The following is a 23,687-nucleotide window of genomic DNA, read 5'->3' on the forward strand; positions in this document are numbered from 1 at the left end:
ATGGGCCGAGTCACAAATTCTTGCAGATTAAGTGAAGAAATTTCTCACTCAAATCAACAACAAAAACAACACAACTTGGACCCACCCCTCACCAAACTCCCCACCTCCATCTTACCATCAGACACCTGGGGGCATCCATTCTCCAAAACCACAACCCGCAGAAACCACCTGGCACTGATAGGCTCAGAGAAATGGTGCTGAAAAATTGCTGATGTCAGCCAAAGCCGGGCATACACCGTACAATTTTTTTCCCCTTTTTGGGCCGATTCTTCAGGCGGGCGCAAATCTTTTGGATCGGGTCGAGTTTCAGCTGCATCATGCATACTGCGTGGTTTAGTATACAGGGGGTAACAAGGGCCGATTAGCCTCTAACGACCGCCTCCTGATCCGAAATCGTACGGTCGGATGAAAATCAAACATGTTTGAAATTCAGCCGGGCCCTCGTGAGGCGATGGTCAGCCCATCCTGCTGTTGAAGCAGAGCTACGAGTGTCTACGAGCCGATTTTCCCCAACCTTGTGCACTGCGCATGTGCAAACAAGGGAATTCTTCTTCTTCTTCTCAGGCGAAAACATAGGAGTGGAGAGAAGTATGACAGCGGTACGTGTGACATGGAGTCAAACTACGGAGGAGCAACTCGTAGAAATGCTAAGGCAGCTCGTTTCGTTCTAGTGACCCTCATAGTTAACAGTGAGCATTAACACTTCCGCCTTTTTCTTCTTCTGCTGTTGACATTTGGCTTCCGGGTAGACGAGTCCGAGTAGCGCCATCTTCCTACGTCTTTTTTAGACGTACAGTGTGAGCAGCCAGGTCGCATCAGAGCAAAGGCCGTACAGTGTAAGAACAGGTGAGCTGTGAACTTTTAAACCATGATGTTTCGTAGTGCAGTTTGAGCTGTATCTGAGTACAACCATTGAAAATAGTGTATGCCCGGCTTTAGAGGTCCCCAACCAGTGGAAGGAATCTGTGATTATACTCATCCTCAAAAAGAATTTCCCCAAAAAGCCCAACGGACTAGAGGCAGTATTCAGTTTTATGTAAAAGCATGGAGAGAAGAACGTGACCAGTTAAAAAAAGATGGCGTTGGATGAATTGGAGCCCCTCCAGTTTGTCCATCAGGCTCGTGCTTTTAGACACCTTCACCAAACACCTGGACTCTGCACAGCTTCACACAAACATTTTATTCATGGACTTCTCATCTGCTCTTAACACGGTGCATATATGTATTTTACGACCTACAGATTCACCCATCACTGATTACATGGCCCCTAAGTTGTTTTTTTTTACACGGCAAACCAAAAGTAAGCATGTTTTAGTCATTTTAAATCAAGTAAGGCAGTTTTAAGCACAGGGCTCTCCTAAGGTTGTGTTTTATCTCATGTAGTCTGTGTATACAAACCGAATTTCCTGCAACAGTGAATGGATGTCACCTTTTGAATAGGCAGAAGACAGGTGGCCAACATGACCAGCTCTGATGCCCTGCCCCGGTACCAACAGGAAGTTGACAACTTGGTCAAAGGAATTTGTGACAACTTCTCGGAGCTGAATGTCACAAAGACCAAAGAGTCGTGCTGCGGGGGCAGAGCTAAAGATGCCAGGCCATTTCTCTTTCAGCCAGTCAGCATCCAGGTCCAGCAGGTGGAGTCTTTAACATACCCAGGGAGAAGAATTGACACCCAGCTGTCTTATGAAGAGCACTCATACTCCATTTAAAAAAATAAAAACGCACAACGACGTCTCCACCTGCTGAGAAAGCTGTGCTCTTTTAATAATCACTTTAACAAATTTTAACATATATAAGTCACACATTGAATCTGTTATTACTTCCAGGAGTTTATTCTGGTGCAACGTTCTGATTATTGACACACAAAACCGAACTTTTCCAAATAATGAACAAGGCCAGGAAAGATCATCGGTTCACTTCAGCCTTGCCTTAACTTGTTCCGTTTGCAAAATCCAACTTGAACACTAAAATAACTGCACTTTTACACGATTTTAACAGTTGCTTTTAACAGAGCCATTTTAGGTTTGGTATTTTTTTTTTATGTGTGTCTTAAAGTACGTATGTATGTAGGCATATATATATATATATATATATATATATATATATATATATATATATATATATATATATATATATATATATAGACCATTATGAATGTAAATAAGACATCATATGCCCATTCCTATTTCTTTTTGTATTTTTTTGGTATTCTTTTTGATCCATTGTATATATGAAGATTCACTGTATATAACTGAATGCACCTTCCCTACTCTACACCTTCTTGTATGAGCCGATGTGACGAGTGAATTTCTCCATTGTGAGATCAATAAAGACTATCTTATCTTATCTTATCTTAAGTATTTATTGTGTTTTACTTACAAAAATGTTGTTGTTTGAGCAATGTAAAAAAAACTCCATCACCATTGTAGACAGGCAATAAAGTTTTCTATTCTAAAAACTTTTTAACCCCCTCCACAATTTTTAACAACTGTGTCAGTCTATCACATACAATCATAATGGAATACGTTGAAGTTTGTGGTTTTAACTTCACCAAATGTAGAAAAAGTAAATAAATTAAAAAAGTTTAATTCAGTTCAGTTTATTTCTGTAGAGTTAAAAGAGTGTGAATGCTTTTGCAAGGTATGTATGCATTAGAACCAGTGAACCTAGATGAATTTATCGGTTTATAAAGTTAAGATTTGGCAGAAATCTCGCAGATTTAGATTTAAATATATCTTTTAATTTCACTAGCATGTCTCTTTTGACTGAAAGTAATATTTATATTAGTAATAGTAATACTTTTGCAGAGGCCCAGCTAGTCCTGACTGAATATGATGGAGAATATGTGGAGGGAGTTGAAGATTGGGGTGATGGCACAGAGACTCGTCAAAGACTCGTCACCAAAGATAAACTGTCCACATTTTTTGAAAGCTGGTCAAGATTTATAAGAATGTTTTGATTGCTGAACTGGCAATAAAGATTTTTTCATTGATTTTATGGTTTAAAAAATAATTTTATACATGGCATTTTTAAATAAAATGCAATAAGGGGGACCATCTTTTGAATTATGTCTCATTTTGCATTGTTTTGTTATTCTGCGAGAGATCTTTATTTCTTTCACTACCCGCGTACACACACACCTAGAAATCGGAGCCCACCTGTCTTCTCCCGCGGTGAGGGGTGGTGGTGCGCTCCGTGGGGAGCTCATCATCACTTTAAAACGCGCCACAGAGGGAGCACTGGCAGCGAGCACAGGGAGTACCTTGATACTCCGGAGAGAAACACTGGGTCGATCTTTGCTCACTGTCTTAAAAACTCGTGTAAATTATGAGAAAACGTGCACTAAGTTGAAAAAAAAAAAACTTACTTTGAAGCTGATGCGACCCTATGCGACCGTGGCAGCTTGGCGAGGTGGAGGCAGTCGTTACGCACGAAAGCAGTAGCTTATCTCAATGTCTGGCAGGCGAGTTGGAGCTCGAAAGCGTGTAGTTTCGTCTTCCTCTTGGTTTTTGTTTGAAGATTCACAGAAACCTGCGTCTTCCTTGGACTCCAAGTTCTGCTCCGACACTCTGCGCCACTGAAGTGGAGTCCCGTGTTTTGCTGCTGACAACCCACAAGGAAGCATGAATGTTTCTCTTTTCAACTTGACCCAGGGCGCGCTGTTTAATGGGAGCCAGACCCTCGCTGGGGCTCTGGAGATATACTCAAGTAACAGCTCAGAGACCGTGACGACCGGTGACGGCGGAGGGTCCCTGGTGCTGCTGCAGGATGAGCGCAAACTCTTTGTTATGCGTGTGGTCCAGATCGCGGTGCTTTGCGTCCTGTCGCTCACCGTGATGTTCGGCATTTTTTTCCTCGGCTGCAACCTGATGATCAAATCAGAAAGCATGATCAACTTCCTGGTAAAGGACCGGAGACCTTCCAAAGACGTGGAAACTGTCATGATTGGGCTCGGATAGAGGACAGAGCTCAGGCGCTGCGGGAGACCCTGAATGGGGAACTGGCGCGGATTTTAGGATCTGCATCTGCACGTACCCATCAAAGAAGCTTGATGTGTATCAAGAGTAACGATATGCAAAGAACTTTACATTTCCTTCCGAAAGATGACACCAGGAAAGTATTCCTAAACGACCAATGTTTGTGCGTAAAGTTCGTGCGTAAACTCCAGGCAGTCGTTTACACGTTTACAACGATTCCTTAAATATATGAAGTGGTTCTAATATTGCCAACTTGAACAAAGTAACAACAATGTTTACAAGCTGTTACCTCATGTTTTGTTCTCTCCCTTCTCTCAAAAGTATTGATTCAAGCGTCTATTTACAAGCATGGTTATTTCTCATCGTTCCACGCCTGCCAGTGTAAGACGTGGACGTGATGTAGGTATTTTTTCAAGACAAAATATTTTTTTCCTTGGTCTCATTGGGTGAAAACCCTTTAAAATATCGATATTTTGTAGAGTATTTTTGAAAAAACAAAAACAGTAACTCCGTGACAGCTTGATGAAGTGATTGTATAACTGTTTGGCATGCTCGCGGACTGATCTGTAAAGTGACTTTTTGACACGTTTTGCACTTTTGAAATGACCGATGCTGCATGATATATTTTGTACTAAATCGTTGAAACAGCAGCATGCCATTAAATATTGAAACTCACTTGTTCTGCCTCGTCATCTGTTACTGATTTTGTTATTGTGTTTTCAAAGAAAATGCGCACCAGGAACTTCTGATTTAAAGTTTTTTTTATAGCCTATTTATTTTTTTCCATATTAAAGTATTTCTACATAATTATTTACATTTTTAACTTTTTATTAATATAGTAATAACAACACAAACCTTTTGAAAACATCAGGATTTTTAAGTGTAATCACAGTTACAAGGACCCTGGATTCTATTTAGAGTTATTTAGTCCTTACCTCATTACAAGACCGACGTACATAACTAACTAGCTGAGCACTAGGAGTGTAGACAAAATTCCTTGTTGAGGTCACAGGTCTAATAATTCATATAGGCCCACAATTTGGCAATTATAGTTTGAAAAAGCTGCCTTGCCCTACGTATTTCTGTTTTTTTTTTTTATTTTTTTTTTTTTTTAGCTGCAACATGTAAATGGTTGAACCATAACTTGGCATAAACAAAATGCAGCCATGGATCCATTCCATCTTCTAATAATGGCTCATGTGCAACTTATAATGGTAGACTGCTAGAGTCACATCATGAGTGTGCTGCCGACAGATCTGCAGTGACTGTGTGATGCTGTCATGTCAATACGGACCGGAGTCTCTGTGGAAGGTTTCCGACACCTTGCTGAATAAAATTACGGCAGTTCTGAAGGAAAACGGGGTAAGGTGTACCTAAAAGCAATTTGAACTTGTGGATGAATGTCCAGCAGCAGACAAGAACACAAAATTGGTTAGTCTTTCTCATTTCAACATAATTATCCCCTCTAAACATCTGATAGACTCTGACACATTTATGTTTGAGTTACATTGCCCTGTGTCCGGTCACGCACATTGGGGAAAAAAATACTGTGGGCATACATAACAATTTAGGCATAAAGGGACAAAGATGTGAATGTCAGTTGTTAGGCTATGACTGCACCTTGAATTGACTTTCAGTTCATTTTTTTGTCTTCGTTTCTGTTCTGATTTTCCTCTGTGATCTTCCTACTTCTCCATCATACCCGCCACGCCGATGCAACCAATGTTCTCATTATTAATTCAGCACCTCTCAGGAGAGCTGGGGTAAACGAATCCTCACAAACACATCCATGCATTCACACACCTGCCCATTCATGCTTGTACAGGACGCCGGTGTTCAACGGACTGGCAACTTTTTAAAAAAAGTTCTCAGAAAAAATACACTTCCTCATCACGTTTATTATTAGATGTAGTGAAGTAAAATGATAAAGTTTTAAGGTAGGGTATTTTTGTGCGTGTCTGTAGTTTTTTGATCACTTCAGAAGTGAAAAACAGTTCATATGTGGTTGGTTTGTGTTGGATCTTTTCTTCCAAAGCCTGTAATGTAACCCTTTGGGGAAGATTAGGCTAAAGTTTTTTTTTTCTCCCATCTGGTCCTGTGCCCATACACTAATGAATACTTCTTGGAAACAATAAAGCTGGCAACCTTGAAGACAAATGCTTGCTTGAAACAGTGAAGCTTGGATGCGGTTTCAAAGAGAGTATATTTTATCACAGCTCTAAACAACAAGCCAGGCGGCGAGACAATGCGGTCCCCAGTGTGAGTTTAGATTCTCTCGGGCGTGCAGTCATGAAGGCCTGAAGGATCTGGAGGACTGACTTTAAGAGACTTGGGGTGGCATGCACATTGTTTTAGTGTTGTCAGTGGGTCGAAGTTCTCTTGTATTAACACAGGTTGAAGTCAACAGACTGACACTGCATAAGTCTGCACCAAAATGCCTCCGGAAGAAGAATATATATATATGTGTGTGTGTGTAGTGCTCACGAAACACGACCCGGTCTTCTGTTTGGCAGCTTTATTTACCCCCAAGTTGCTATTTTTTTTCTCCAAAATATCCTCAGTGGAACAGCCCGTGATGGATGCACACACAGATGCACATTACATGTTACAGACCTTTGCCACCTTTTTTCTTTCATAGCTTTCTACCGATGCTGTAATGTGTAAACTGGTAATTTTCTAGAACTTCTGTGCCTGAACAACTAATAATGGCTATGCAGGATTTTTTAAACATCCTGTTTAGTTTGTAGCTAAACAAAATATACTAAATAAAATTATTTTATGTCACAGTGTTCTAGCCTTCACCTAAGAAGTTACAATAATCTAAATAAAACATTTCCGGGTTGCAACAAATACAGTTACTTAATAGAGTGGAATTTTGTCAAGACATCATTTAGTTTCAGTAACCCAATTATCTAAGGCAAACACATTATATAGATGCATTACTCACAGATTTTAGACATATATGTATATATATATATATATATATATATATATATATATATATATATATATATATATATATATATATATATATATATCATCTTTATGTCATTGAAACATACATTGAAACATACATTACAACGAAATTTGTTCTCTGCTTTTAACCCATCACCCTTGGGGAGCAGTGGGCTGCCATGTGCGGCGCCTGGGGAGCAATCTGGGGTTTAGGATCTTGCTCAGGGACCCAGAGTGCCGGCCGTGGGGATCGAACCGGGTACTTGCACTTGTCAGGGCTTTTTTTGGAGTCAGACCGAAGCACAGTCAAGAGTTTGGGAGTCACATGTTCAATAGTGGTGATTTATTAAGTACATCAGTAGGCTTACAGGATGATGGGGATACAGGAACCAGGAACACGGCAAAGATGAGACCAGAACTGAGTAGATTCACGGAGGACCTGACAACTGGTTATGGCTGAGCTGACTGAATATATAGACGAGAGGTGCAGCGGTTGTAGAAAATTAACACAGGTGAGAGGAATAAAAGGTAATTAAGCAGAGAGAAAGGAGGGCAGTGAGCTGGAAGGGGCAGAGGAAGAATTGGATCTAAAGGAAACATGAAGAATGGCCAGAGATGAAGGAATAACCTAACTAAACTAAGGAGGACCAGGCAGAAAGGCAAAATGTAACAGAACTACTAAAATAATAATGACCAAAAGCTGACTAACACATTAAACCACTAACTTAAACACTGATCACAAAGCTAGACTAATGACAGAAACAAGGATATAAGGATAAACTTTACTAAACAGGCCGCAGGATCCCCAGGGAGCTACAATAAGTAATCAAACCCCTGGGGATCCTGACAGTGTTAGATTTCATAACACCGTAAACAGTCTGTTGTTGTTTACTTATGAACAAATATGCATGCATGTTTGGACATCGATTCGTATCACCCTACATGGTAATCTTTAATGACTGTCAAGTATTATTTTTATTGTGTAGTAAATTTGCCATTACAGTACAATCTCTCTTTTTTTTGTATGTATTTTGTACCCTTGTGTGTATCTGCTTGCTTCCTTTTGCCTTTCATTTTGCTACTGATGTTTCCTCCTGTGGGACAATACAGGAAATCTGTTCTATACTATTGATATTAATATTAAAAAAACTAGTCAAACAAATGAAGGTTTGATCCAGAGAGTCTCTGATGAGTTGGCTGCCTCATAAAACTATCCAAACTCGTGTGGCCCATGTGAAAAAGTAAAAATTCCCTTTACTGAATTATGACTGAAATGTGATCAACCACATTTTTATGACGCTGAGTTCCCCTGACCACACCCAGGCCTTATTACTGTCGGACTCGTGGAATCAAGACGTCAATGAAACTTGGATATGTCTGACCACATGAAGACGGCTGTAAAATCTGTAAAAGCAACACGTCCTTCCTTATAGATACTCACAGACACCGATAAGCAACCAAGTCATGACAAATATCCATCTGGACAGAGTTAAAGAAGCATTTCCAAGGCTCTGGGACGCCACTGATTGAATGAGAATCATAATCCTCAGATGTAGAAAACGTGGAACATGGCCACACAAGCAGAATTGCACCAACAGCTCATCAATGACTCGTCAAGGAGGTCATAAGCATAGGAGGCCTTCACTTCCACCAGTTAAGGTCAGTGAACTCATTGAATTCACTTTTTGTGCATGAAAGGTTGCGCAACAGCAACTCAATCCGATCTGTAAGACATTTTCTTTTACCATGCCCCGCCAAAGCATTTATTCAGTTTTTTTTTTTAGACATGCAGACCTGCTGGAGTGAATTGGATCACATTCTTCTTCAGGACTTTCTGAGAAAGAACAGAATTCAGCAGTTTGCATTGGTCCTGAGGCGACGAAGCAGCGTCCATCACACTGCCACAACCATGTGTTTTACGCTGTTGGAAGCAAGTGAAAGATGATGATGTGTGGGGTTCGCCGTCCACCTCTTCTTAAAGCCCAACCCCCCCCCCCCCTCCCCCCGTGTATTTGAAATAAACCAATGTTTTACAGAAGAGTGCTCCAGTTACGGTTAACACTTGATGGCACTTGTTGCTGCTAATGGGGCACAACGAGGTTTAGACGACAATTTCTTTTGCCCATGAGGCAAGAAGACCTTTTCTATCTTAATGTAAAAAAAAAAAGGGGGAATTTGTGAATTTTCGTTTCATCTTTGTGTGACATTTAATTTTCTTTGATTATTTGAAACATATAAGAGAGATTAAATAGATAAATAAATAAATACAAATCAGTGAGGATACTTCTCCAAGGCAATTTGTCTGTTCTGTGTTCCGGTATCTGCTTATTAAATAAATAATTATTTCATATACATACCAGCATGTACTCTAGAATTAGAAAATTACATTCTGTAGAAAATACCAGTGCTTATTGCCACAAATTTCACTTTTGGGTGCAATAGATGTCCTTGACCAAGATATCATTGACCAGAATCAGAGCTCAGGAGGCGTGCCTGATAAAGAAAATACATTTAGATAAATAAGAGAATGTTGGTATGTGAACATTATTTGATCAGAAAGAGATCATTTGTTTGAAAAGAGAAAATGACAGGAAACTGAAAAATGAGAATCAAAACCTTTATTTTTGTGAGGGAAGGAAAGAATCGGACGCGGAGAGGATTCACTTCCAAGGAGAAAAGCCGGGAGAAAAAAGTGAAAGATAAAAACATATTGAAACAAAATTTCAAAGAAAGGGACCTCAAACACAAAATATAAAAATGTAAAGAGAATAACAGAAAGACAAGAGAAAACCAAAACTGAAATCCTAATCCAAGCAACTATAACTACACCACTGCTCATCTCTAGTCCAGGTTGACTTCCCTTGAGTTTAGCCACACTTAAACTGATTTGCAAGTCTAATTTTTAAGCAGAGTACCAGAGTACGTTTAGAGAATATCTCCCTTTTGTGCCAGAATTAAAGCAAGCACAAAATTAAAAAACTCATGCTGTTTCACTAAGCAGGGAATTCAAATTACCCAAATAATAAAATTCTGTTTAATGTGGCTTCAAAATAAAACCTAATCAGAAATATATCCGCATTTATGATTTAAAATGTTAGACCAGCAATAGTCCACTTTGAAGGAGCAACAGGTCGACACATTCAGCATTTCAAAATCATTACCAAGTCATCATTAAATGCTACTGCCGGCCAGCCTAATGAGCTTCACAGAGTTTGCATGTTAATTTGCCGCTTCTTGGCATTAAGTGAAGGGATAAGGCCACCTTCTGAGCCAATGTTCTAAATAAAGACCCCACACTTTACATGTTGACATGATTTTAATGATGATCTGCTGCATGTTGATAAATCCATTAGTCTACCATATTACTGAGGCCATTAGAGTTCTCCATTTAGTCTACATGACGTGTCTATTGGAAAAGTTGCACGCCATCCGTGAATGCTCTGTGAAAGCGTTGCTTCTTTCTCACGTGAACGTGTCGTTTCTTGACTTAGCTGCGTGTCAGTTGAAATATTCATCCTCTGGCCCACACCTGTGAACCGCCTTTACCCAGTAGGATTCAGACATATGTCAAGGAGACAGTGCGGCGCACTAGCCACTGTCACTCTTTTCCTCTAATGGTAAATGGTAATGTGCTGGAACGCCACGTTTGCCATGTTGTCTACATCAGCTGTGCATTTTTTTTCTTCTTTTTTCTCTTTTGCAGGTATGCAGCGTTCCGGGATCTGACTCCGTACTGTAACTCTGCATCTGTCTTAACAAGTGTCACCGGTGACCTTTTTATAGAGTCCTTGCAGGAAATAACGAACAGCCATTAAATCATGAGCAAAACGATGGCGATTAAACCGGGAATGGCATTTAGAAAAACAATTTAGACAGCTCTGTTTGAAACCTGTCTTTGTTTTGGGTTTTTTTTTTTCTGTCACAAATGGATGACATCCCCTTGTGAATACTTTTTTTTGTGTGTTTAATACATCGAATGATCCCTGCCATCAAATCAGAAAACACTTTGGACACAAACGTTTTTAATTCCCTCAGTATTTTCGATCAGAGCGCAAGACACACAAAGGACCTGCTGTCTATTCTCAGGAAGGTCCCGAAAGGATGAAATGGCCTTTCTCAGCACCATTCAATCTATTTCTAATGGGTTGTGCTGTATTCAAAGGAGGGAGCCATAACAATGCACGCAGTGTAGTTGAGGGATGGAAATGGTATCTCATATCTCACACGGGAGGATTTAAAAAAACTCCTTTATTCCTGCGGTCTGCTCACAAAGAAACGTTACAGAGAGGTATGAGCTGGTAACAGGCGTCAGATGGAGCAAATTTTAACTCATGCTACATCGGAGGATCTGTGAAACCCTGACCGCACGGATGCACACGCATCTTTTTCATCTTCGTCCGATTCGGCAGCAAGCTCATTAAATTTTAAACAAATCCATTATGTTCTGGCAGAGGAGAAAACAAACAAGTTTTTCTCATTCTTCCCACAGCATGGAGGCATTGTACATTTGGCACTCATGCATGGACGAATCCTCACCCTAATTAATGTGTTTCCTCCACAAAATGTTATATCTACATCGTTTCACTCCCACAAAACGTGTCTGTGCTGTCCGTGCAACTGTTGTTTATTTTATTAGGCCGCCGTGCTGCCAGGAACATCCCATCCAAAGGATATTTCCAGTTTTTGGGGTAGCATGGTTATGTTTTTGTGCCCCCCATCCTCCGCTTCCTGTCCAGTCTCAGTCTCAGTCTCAGTCCCAGTTCAGCTGTCAGTGTGGTCTCGCTCCGGTACTTCTGTCCCTTCCTCTCTTGCTGGCTTTTATCTGTTTATCTGTGTTTTTCTTTGACAGCACAGGCTTGCACAAGCCAATAAACCCATGTTGCCTCCTGCTGCTGGGCAATATGCAGCCGTAACCTGACCATGCCTATCCCAAATTTTCCATTTTGTCTTATCAGACCAGAGAACACGTCCCAAATCACAGCTTTCCTATAGGTGCTATATTAGCTCAGACTCTTTTTTTATTATTTAATCATATACACGGATCTAAACTTAGCTCACAAGGTCTACAGTGCTTTAGACGTTGTTTTTAGGTTTTGTGACCTCCTGGATGAGTCAGAGATGAGCTCTTGGAATAATTTTGGGAAGGGACTCCTGAGAAGGTTCACCACTTCCTGTAATGATTTGTGATCAGAAGATGAACCCGGTATTCAGCCAGACACTAGAGTTCTATGCTTCACAGGATTTATTGGAGTGATGACGAGGGAGGATCAGGCAGGTATACAGAAAACAATCCACAGCCAGGTACAGAGAAAACCATCCAAGGAGGGCAAAAACAAAAATAGACGAACTGGGCAGACTCAAAAAATAGGCAATGGGATAAGGACAAGAAATCAGACTGGCAGATAACAAGAATGCTGGGAAACTCTTACCGGACAGGTGAATGAGGAAAGCAACACATATGTGACGTTCTGGCAGGGAGCAGAGAACTGAGGCAGGTATAAATAGGCAGGATAACAAAGGAGAGAGGGAGAGCTAATTAAACACAACAGGTGGAACTAATCAGAAGGAGAATAAGTGGCTGAAAGAGTGACAGGACAAGTGGCAGGAAACAGGACAGAACTGAACTAGACGAAATACTGAACCAAAGTAACATACAAACTAATCCAAGACAGGAAAACTAACTTTAACCAAAATAATAACATAAACCAGAACAGAACATTACACTTCCATGTTTTTCTCCATTTGTGGATAATAGCTCTCACTGTTGTTCGCTGGTGTCCCAATACCTTAAATAAAACTTAATTAAGCTTTCCAGACCAATAGGTGTCATTTGCATGTGTTTTTGAATTTTCTTCTATAAGGGCATGATGTTTTGCCTTTTAAGATCATGTAGCCTGCTTCATGTTGTCAGACAGTGGATTGCACTGTTCTAGCGAGGCAAGGCAAGTTTATTTGTAGCACATTTCAATAACAAGAAAATTCATGAACAGAATATAAGAAAACATTACAGCGGAAAGCACATTGCACTGGAGTAGTAGCAGTGGGTTAAGATGTAAGACAAGTTGGACAACAAACTTCAACATTAACATTCAAAGGCAACTCTGAACAAATTGATTTTTAAGTTTGATTTAAAGGAACTCAGGCTTTCAGCACTTTTACAGTTTCTGGAAGTTTGTTCCAGACAAGTAGAGCATAAGAACTAAATGCTGCTTCTCTGTGTTTGGTTCAGGTTCTGGGTAAAGTAGATTTGAGCCAGAAGACCTTAGTGGTCTGGAGTGTTGATGCACTGATAACAAGTCTGTGATACATTTAGGTGCTAAACCATTCAGTGTTTTATAGACTAACAGAAGTATTTTAAAGTATATTCTCTGAGATACAGGGAGCCAGTACAAGGACTTTAGAACTGGGGTCATGTGCTCTACTTTCTTAGTCTTAGTGAGGACGCGGGCAGCAGCGTTCTGTGTTAACTCTTGATTGCATCTCCGCTGGTCCAAAAAATTATTATTTCAGTTTTTGTTTTTTTTTATCAACCGTGGTACATTTTGGCACATCCATGCATTACTTCTAAGCATTTACTCAGCACTTGAATGGGTTCATAGTCACCTGGTGACATGGTGATGTAGAGTGGTGTGTCGTCTGCATATTGATGGTAACTGATGTTGTTGTTTATGATCTGAGCTAGAGGGAGCATGTAGATATTGAATAGATACTGAATAAATGTGATTTATTTTTTGTCTTGATGTAAAGTTACCTACTGACACAAAATAATTCCCTGTCCTTGAAGTAGGATTTAAACTAGTGGAGTGTTGTACCAAAATGGTCGACCCAGTTTTTAGGCTGTCTAATAGAATGGCGTGATCAACAGTTTAGCAATAAACAGGCCCTAGAGTAGCTGATAACTTTGACCCAAAAAATGTGGGTTATTGTAGGAAATTACTTTTTCCACATACTTCAGTTTTCTGATAACCTGAAATTCCAATTTTCATCAGCTGGGATATTATTTGCTACAACTGTAAAGAGTGAGGCCGGAGCAATTAGACTCACAATGGGTCCAGTCAAACCAGTTAGCTCCATGTCTCAACGTGAAACAGGATTTAAGCTACATTATAAACTACAAATATGAAAAAAAGATGCAGTGTGGCAAGCAAACGAGGGAGCATTTTGAACGCATCAGCTGATTAAGTCACGCACAACTCATAGGGTAAAGTCCCCCACTTTGCTGAGTGTTTAATCTATATGACACAGAATTTGTAAGAATGTTGCTCTAGCACGTCACATGATTAGCAGATGTTGTTTACAAGTGGCAAACGTGCAAAAAAATCAATCTGATGTAAAATGTCAGACAAAAGTATAAAAGAGTCCCGCCATTTTAAAGAGGATCATCATGTCTGGACATCTAAGTTAGTGTTCATCATAGCTTGTAGATCATCAGACATATTCTGACTCAAACATAGGGAATGCTGGCTCTGTCTAATCTTTGTCATAATTATCTCACATCTGTGTTGTATTCCTCGAAGAAAATAATCTTTCAGACAGGATGGAAAAGCTTGAAAGTCCTTTTATGAATCTGTCCAAAGTCCTGGGATAATGTTTATTGTCTTTTTAGAGCCAAATTATGACCTTGAAAATCGTTTCTTTGTGTCAAACCTAGTTGTTAATTATATTTCTCGCCATCTAGTGTTAGTCGGTATAAGGTCTGTTGACATCAGTTAGGACAGTTGTTCACTTTTTGGACTTAACAGTTTTTTTTATTATTTGTTGCAGGCTTTTTTAAATGTATTTCGGTGAAAACCTGCATTGGAAATTCACAGTTCTTTCCCCTGCAGTTTATTTATTATAGCCCATTATTGTTTAATAGTCAATGCACCTGTGGCTATTTGCTTTGAATTCCACCCTTAGAGTGCTTTGTATGAATTATAACAAACAATATGCAAATAAATCCTTGGTGGCCTCAGGTTTGCTTGATAATGTGCCTCTTTGTGAAAAGACCCTAATTGGATCCATCTGAACAGATGCCTGCAATGAAACAAAAATAGAGAAAAAAAACCTTGCTAGTGTGATCTTTAGCTGCACAGGTGGTCAAACAATCTGATAACTGCTGTGACTGCGAATTGATAAAGACATCTTCTTACCTCTGTGCGCCTCTCCTCGCTGAGGAGGTCATAAACTACTCAGAATTAAATCATCAAATGAGCCTCCAACCTGGAGGAAACTTTCAAAGGAAGACTAATAAAGTTATGGTTCTCTGTCTGTGTAGACCTTCTGCAGTCAGGTTAAATCTAATTCTCAGCAGGATGTTGAACATTAAAGATCCTGCATGGATCAGTCCTGCATCCTGTTATACCAGCTCAGATCCGGTTAGCGTGGACTCACATGTCCGCTCGCGAGGGAGGGGATCGGATCAAAATAGAGAACGTGGACTCAGAACAGGTTGTGTCTGATTAAGTCTGCCCCCTCGAGAGAGGAGGAGCCGATAAGATTGATGGCACAGACACCAGCTTGGCTCCTTTAGATGGAAGAGATCATCACGGGACTAATCAAACCTACAATAAACACAAAGTAAAGACCCAGAAGAGCTGGAGTTCATTCCGTTTGAGGCGAATTGGATTAAAATGTTTTTTTTCTGTAATGGCTATGTCATCCCACAGGGACAGTGGGTGTCTCATCTCATTGATTTCCACTGAAAATCAGATGGTGCGCTGTTTTACAGCATCATTACAAACCCTTTCACTCGCCCTTAATGCTCCTCGCCAATCACTTACGCTTAGAACTGGGGGGAAAAAAATAATGCAGGTTACTTGTGCCTGGCTGGCAAGTATATATGAAATTAATCAATTCTGGCTGTGCACATAGAGATGTTAATTAGTTCACTTGGTGGTAGGCAAAATACAGAAGAAAGCTTGCCCACAGCAATGGAAGCAGGTGGGTCTGTCAGTCTGTCCAGCTCCTACAGGAGACAAGGGGAAAAGAAGAGAGTCAGAGGAGACGTTCTCAAAGCCTTATCGCCCATCACGTCTCTGACTCCCTTTTTTACATGGCAGACAGTGGACCACTAAAGACAGAGTAACATTCACCCTCTCTGCCCTGTCCTTCAGTCCATTTTGCTTCTGTAGTGTCACTCTTGTCAGCTCATCTCTTTTATCTTTTTTTTTTTTTTTTTTTTTTTTTTTTTGCTACATCCAGCATTGCAGAACACCGCCTGTGAGCAGGCTTCAAGACTTCTGCCTCCCGAAGGGGGTTGCGGTGACATTAGATGGCTCCTGGTGAGGAAGCACAAAGACTTTCCAAACCGTCTGCTCGTCCCTGATCACAGCGTTTGCTGCAGAGCTCGGTCAGAAATCGGACCGCGACGTGTTTGCGATTCTTTACCGAAAACTTCAAAGATCCTCTGTTTAGCTGGGTGTCTCATTAGACTCTGCAAATTCATCAGTGACAGGTGGCAAATGGAGGGAGGGGGGGGGACGATAAACCTTAAAGAAACGGCCCAACTCTCCGGCGATGCTATCTGAACAAACCCCAACTTCGCATGCACATGTAGTCACATGTGATTCAGAATGCACACACACACACACATACTCACACACATATACACACACTGGTACCCCATATAAGGGCTGCGGGGCTGTGTTGCCATGGGAACGGGAAAAAGGTAATGGCCATGTTCTTGAGCTGATGCCGCAGGGGGTGAGGGGCAAAAGCGGGGAGTGCTGGGAGTCAGAGTCACACACAAACTGTGAAGGGATTTAACTTGTGATTTGCTATCTTTCTGTTAAAGTCAAAGAACCAGAACCAGAACCAGAACCAGCGACGAGTAAAAGAACAAAAAAGAAAAGTGCAACAAGTTGAGAACAACAGCGATGGCGTGCCATTTGTTTTTTTCAGGGGGGTTTTTCAGCTAAACGTACAACTAATGTGGTTAAAGCTATTAGATCGGCTGAGAAGGGACCGCAGAGCGCAGCTTTAATTTCACCGCCTCTGGTGTGTGAATAAATCAACCTATATGGAGCGAGTTCACCCTGTGACCAACACTTTATTTGTGCAACATCACTACACACCGTTGTGAAGTGCAAACAACTACATCATCAAGCTGATACTAGACAGTTTAGGCCACGGGCTTTAAATTTGATTTATTGAAATAGAAGCATCTTATGATGGACCTCCTCTCTCTACCTCTAAAATGAGTTGTGTTATTGTATTTTCTCCTTGCAACTATCCGCTGTGAAAAAGTCATAAACTATTCCTAATGTCTGTGTAGTGTGTCTGATTCACCGTGTGTTCCCGTCTTGAAGGGGCACTGACACGTGGTTCTCCAGGCTTTTTAGACACCTTTTCACTAAAATCTGTCTTTTTTACCTAATGTTTGTTCAAACGAATGGACAGACTCAGGAAAAACTTGGGTTGTCTGCTTATAATTCTGTAAAAGAACAAGCGGAGGAGAGAAGTTACAGGCTAAAAAGATTATATCTATTACAAATGAGCTGTGTCTGAAGGTTTTGTCTTACGTACAAAGGGAAGAAATCACAAGATCTGACAGAAGCATCATCTACTATACATACCTACTATATGCAAGGTTTTCAAGGTTGCAGTAGAATTTATTGTCTTTTAGACAGCCAGAGATGCAATAAAGTGTTTTTTTTTTAAGTTTATTGTAAGTAGCAAGCTGTATTTCTAAAGCATTCCTTTTAGAGTTTTGCAAAATGTCTTTCTTTTTTTCTGTCTTGATAATCATATGCTTACACAAAGATACCCCTGGTGAAACTCTTCTACTTGTTATGTTGCTTGGAGCTGCACCTATAATCAGACTATGCTTAACTTTTGGTGTCAATAATAGGGGGCTTGAACACGCACCCAAAGTGAAACTGGGTTGTTTCTCAGACTGGCGGTTGTGTTTCAATTGGTTAACCGCAGATGAGAAATCAAGATGAATGCTGCTGAACTATCCAGTTTTGATTTGAAAACCACAAACCCTGTGTGTCGTCTACTTTCTCTCTGACAACGTATTCATAAAAGATTTACCAACACTTCTAAGAATGGATCAGATGTTATTTTAGGTTTTAGAAATAACGAATAGCATCGTTACATCCCTGTGAAAATAGGTTCCATCTCATCAGTACAAGACATCCCCCATACCACCATCCCTCATCACATTCTCAAGCTACGACAGAAAATTCACCTTGAAAACGATTCAAAGACACAATTAACATCTTTGGATATCTCAAAGCTTCTAAAAGCCAGCATTGCAATCAAACTAAGTTACATCCTCACCTTCGTAACAATGCAGCTGCTTGGTTACAGGATAAACTGATAGTAAAGCAAGATGATGTTATTTGTTTTTGCTATGGAGAAGAATTTGGGGAATAGATGATACGAATGTGTATCAGCATAGGTTATTACTGAGATTAACAAAGTGCCAAGAAACCTGAACTTGTTTTGCACACGTTTTTGTCCTTGCTCCCTTACTGTCTGTTTTTCTCCCCCATTAGGACAGTTCCTTCCACTTACAGATTAAAAAGCCACAACCCCAAATTTACTGTAACCATGTGTTTTTTAATTGTTATTAAATGTTATATTTCTTTTATCAATCTCCATTAATATATGTCATCAGAGGCTATTGTCTCAGTTCATCCTCCAAATCTTTGAAAAACTTAAGGGACTGGTATGATTATATTATCCCATTTAAAAGCAGTGCCGTGTTACGTTTAGCCACTAGAGGCGCTAGACTTGTAATTTTTTTAGACTTAGGCCCCCTGAAGGCCACTGACAACACTGCGCTGTCGCAAAATTAGACACTTTGCCGCATAGAGCATCGATACGTGCTTTATGTTGACCTGAAAAATCTTTTAATATATCTAACATAAAGCTATTTTGTGGGTCAAAACTTACACGGTGCTGCTTTGAGGTACAAACGTTAATTTTACGATTTCTTTATCCAGACTTGCTCTCATGAATTTGTTTATTTACATGAAAATAAATGCAGTTGGGGTTCAGTGATCAGAGGTTGTGTCTCTAATTCACACAAAGTATCATAGGTTGGATCACCCAGCTGGCGTTACAGTACTACTTTATGTTTGTCAAACAATTTTTCATACATTCAACTGAAGAAGCTTTCAAAGTTGTCTTTTTAACAAGCGGGTCTAAAGATTTACAAACAGTTGTTTTTGAAGATTTTTTTTTTTTTACAATACATTGAAACAATAATAGTTTATATGTTGAACTTCAGAACTTTTTCACGCCTGAACGATTAAAAAGTCACAGTAAATTGGCAACAAAATCAACAATAACAACACCGAAATACACATTTCTCTGAGACGGGTCATGTCATCCATTACATGTTTGATACCATTGTAATTTGGGTTGTTTCCCACATAACTGTTTTAGGTAGGAAATTAAGCTGAATGCATTTTATCACAACACTAAAACACTATCACAAAGCAGTCTAACCAGGATTAAATCATGGTAAAAAAAAGTGCAGATGTTGTACTTTTCTAACATGGGTATATGTAGAGTTTTCTGCTTGGCCCACCCCTATTACAGGAACAGTAGGAGAACATTATTGGTTTAATGATCCAATATGTGAGAAAGAAACTTGGCGGAGATGAGTTTCAGATAAAAAATATCTGAGTATCTGTCTGAAAACTATATTCCTCCTCTGCCTCTACCTAGCTGTCAGTCCTGTAGAGGCAGAATAAAACCTCATACTGCAACAAGCTCCACTCAGAGTTTAAAGGTCTGTCCATATAATTTGTTTAATTTCAACATTTTTACTTTTTTTTCCTGATTTGAATTCAGTTTTTCCCCCCTGAAAAATCAAAAACTTTTCAAATATTAATTTTTTTTCACAAATCAAAATATGATTTTTTTCTCAGCTGTTTGACAACAAAGACAATTATCCTACGTCAATACCTGAGATTTAAGATTTTTCATGAGAGTTTGTTCAATTCAGTACTTAACTAAAAATAAAAATAAAACGGCAAGCAAAGGTGATTTTGCCTACAGGTCTGAAATTGAAGTAACAAGCAATAAAATGGCAATGTTCCAGCATTAAATGGGGGCATGAAGGGCTTTGAAAATGCTTATCGGACTGGGAACTCAAAAATAATTTAAAAGGCTTTTAAAGAAGCTGAAGAAATATTTATCAGACTCTTTCATGGTTGTGAGTCACAGAGTATAAAGAAATGAGGCGAGACTCAAAACTTTTGCAATGTCCTGTATCTAAAAATCCCCAAAAACCTAAAGTGTTATATGTGCAACACTGGATAATAGCAGTAAAATTATTTTTAGGACATTCTGCCAATTAAATTACAGTTTATCAGCTTTCTTGTCTCACCGAGCTGGTGATCACCTGTCACTGTGATGCTACTATCTTCCTCCCGTTCCTCCCCTTCCTCCTCCCTACTCGATGCTTCCTTTTGTGTCCCTTTGCCCACACATTGACAGAGGGGGGCTTTTAAAAATAGAGACGATCCACCCAGATTACAGAGTTTTAATTACAGAGCTGGAGATGCGACGGGGGCGTCTCAGGCCTCTTCTCCTGACAGGGTGTTGGGAGAACTGAGACGGGTGAGGAAAGCTGGAAGGCACAGAGGTATAGTGAATTTAAACTGTGTGCTAATTAGTGCCGTTTTACATAGTGAGGTTCTCAAGCTGTAACCGTTTATTGGACACGAACCTCTGGCTGTGCTGTGAAAATGTACATCTTGGGTACATAAGAGCTATTTTTAAGACCGGCCAGGAACACGTGAGGGCAGCGAAAGCAAATAAGGTGAATTTGTCCTTAAAGAAAGTAAAAATTGCCTTAAACCAAGATAAATAAATCACAATCAATGTTGGCACTGAACAATGGAGGACATTAGTAGATTATTTTAAAAAAAATAACGTGCATTGATAATTTGTCCAGATTTATAGAATAAATGCAAAAAACAAGAAAAATTATAAATTATGAGATGTTTACTGGGGCTGAAGGACAGTGGAAATCCACACTAAGAGAATATATGTAAGCAGCAGCAGCAGCAAAAAAAAGAAATGATTCACTGACATGGAGAGGGGCAGTAATAAAAATTAAAGTAACTCGAAGACACATTGGGTTATCCGAGATCCACTTTGGTATATAAATGCTCTGCAGCTTTCATTGTTGATGAGCAATATTGAAATGTGCTTGCCAATTTTGCCTGCATTCATACAGGATAAAAAAAAACATCTGCTGATAGCCTAGTTATTATCCATCTGTAACTGGAGAACGGCGGCTTCACAACTCCATCCTAAGAAATTGTCTCCAGCACACTGGATTGGGAAAAACGTTTCTGATTATCTTTAAGCAAAGGGGTTATTCTTTCTTTTTGCCATAGAGAGCCTTAAAAATATATCAACTTTTTCCATTTTATGAACAAGCTGATGGCAGCACTATAGCGCAACTAGCCACTACAGGAAGTTAAGTAAGCAGGTAAGTATCTGTGACTGAGCTGAGGATTTCTGTTGTACTTCTGGGCTGTGTTTTCTTAAAGGAACTTCAAATTAAAAGATTGCTGAAGGTTTTAACATGAGACTGGCTCTAAATGCACAAAATCGGTTAACAAAAAGCGTCTGCTCACCCCAAACAGGCCGGTAGATGTGCTTCCTGCCTTTCCTCTTTTTTGGAAGCAAAGCCATTAAACTCCCGTGAGACAAACTTTCAACAAGCCGAGGAAATTTCCGACTGCTAGTTTCAACTCAGCGGGAGTTGGCATGCTGCAGAGATCACATCAAGAACACAACACACCGCCCTGAAGGAGGCGAGAATGAATCCAAAAGAGTCATTAAAACACCTGCAAACATCTCCAGACTTTGCTGTGCTCCTCGCCGTGTGCTTACAGCGGCGACAAGGCAAAAATATGCAGAAAATTATCACTTTTTAACTTGATTTCTACACCTATATGGCACCTGATTTACTCTGGAAACGCTGGAGCACGTTTAAACTCTAATGAATCTCTTTTTTAACTTGAACGCATCCCTCCTGACATTCGTAAATTCTTCTTTATTACCTGTGTCTTGAACAACAAATTACACCCACTGCAACTCACAAAGCTTTATATAACACCGTGGTGGGCTGATTTCTTTTATAGACGCTGTTTTTATTTCCTTTTACTCAACTCATCCAGTTTTTTTGGCTCTCAAAGTGAGTTTAATTAAACAAACAAGCGGGACTGCGGGTCAGTGTAGTGATCACAGATGGAGTGTTTATTGTTGTGTGGGTGAACGTGCGCGCATATGTGTGCGCAGACTTGTTTCTCCTGTTTTGGCACCTTGATGAAGCAGCGCCTGCATTTCAGAAAGCGAGTTAGAATTACACGCCGAGTAGCTTGTAAATAATTTTAGATGCAGCTGGCACATATGGCGAGGACCGAAGATGTTTATCCACGTTTCACACTTGTTGAAATCCTCGTGCTTTGAGGTGTTTTTTTTTCAAATTCAGACTTGCCCGTGACAAAATAAAAAAACTCTCGGTCCTTGCAATAGTTGCAAATGAAGGTTTCAATTAAAAAGAGTTCTGTTTTAAATAGTTTCTTTCTTTAAGTAGATGGCACTTCTTTCATTCCTCCATTCCTGCAGTGAGGATTTACTCCTCATAATTTATTTTTTTATTTTCTTGCCTTTTACCTTTACTCTCTCTGCGCCTGCAGGCAGAGAGCCTCATTATCGTCCGACCGCTCCTCTTCAGGTAGCCCATCACTGTCCTGCAACATCTCCCAGCGACCGTCATGATTCCCAGCTCTGCCACTTCAATTAGGGCCTATGGTGGTCCCGTCAAGAGGGGAATGGCAAACTGTCACCGTGCACAAACTAACCGCAGGATTTCACACTAACAGCAGTTCCTGCCTGCCTGTCACACTGCCAGCATGTTTGCAAGGGCTCGGATATTTTATTAATGGGAACGCTCAGGAGCACGGACATCTGTATAAAACAACCGTACACAAGTTTTGTTTGACTGGGGGTTTATTAGACTCTTGTTAGGGTTGTTGCTTGAAACTTAAAAGGTAGCTTTGAACAAAACGTCCCGCGAAAACTGTGAAATTTGGGGTTGGCGAGGGTGGGGGGTTTACTAAATGTTAATAAGAGCAGAATTTTGAATAAAATTTTAAGTTTTCCACAGCAAATAATACATGCATCCTGAAGGATTTGCCAACATGCACACCTTACCACCTCTCTCATCCCTGAGATGTAAAATGGGATGGATATGGAAAAATCCCATTTCTTCCTGATAGATTCATCGCGTCAGACGTAATCTACTGACTCAGGTCAAATTTGGTTTTAAATTGCAATATTTTTCTGTCTCTCATCACTTTTCTTTATATCTTCTACTTTTAACAACTATATCACATCCACGGTAGCTGCCATGGTAACTCAAGCAACAAACGTATTTAGCCTTTTTCCTCAAGGATAAAACGAGTGCTTTTAAATTTACCTCCTGTTCTAATCATATCCTGAATGTCAACAGCGGTTTTATTAGCATTAGGGAACTCATGAAGGCAAACAGAATGCCGGAATATCATTTGCTTTTTTCCCTAGCAGGTACATAATGAATAAAGACAAATGTGACTAAAATAACCATGGTTAGCTACATGGTTAAAATGAGTTTTTAAATGTCACCAGGAGTGTGGGGAGTGGCTCAGACTGACCTATTTCTGAAGGCACAAAGCCCATTTATATTGCTGGAAAGAAGTTAAATTATTTAGCGATGCGAGTCAGTGCCGAACAAACATTGAGTGACAGGGCGGT

General features: G+C 40.0%; 1 protein-coding gene across 1 annotated transcript; it reads left to right on the top strand.

The window, feature by feature from the left end:
• The first annotated feature begins 3,167 nt into the window (after positions 1 to 3,167).
• Positions 3,168 to 4,655, top strand: rprml (reprimo-like). The gene has a single exon (XM_012872001.3). It carries the CDS (start codon positions 3,627 to 3,629, stop codon positions 3,960 to 3,962), a length of 336 nt encoding a protein of 111 aa, XP_012727455.1. The 5' UTR covers positions 3,168 to 3,626; the 3' UTR covers positions 3,963 to 4,655.
• Positions 4,656 to 23,687: the final 19,032 nt, after the last annotated feature.

Source organism: Fundulus heteroclitus, chromosome 16 (assembly GCF_011125445.2).
Source record: "Fundulus heteroclitus isolate FHET01 chromosome 16, MU-UCD_Fhet_4.1, whole genome shotgun sequence".
Taxonomy (NCBI): domain Eukaryota; kingdom Metazoa; phylum Chordata; class Actinopteri; order Cyprinodontiformes; family Fundulidae; genus Fundulus; species Fundulus heteroclitus.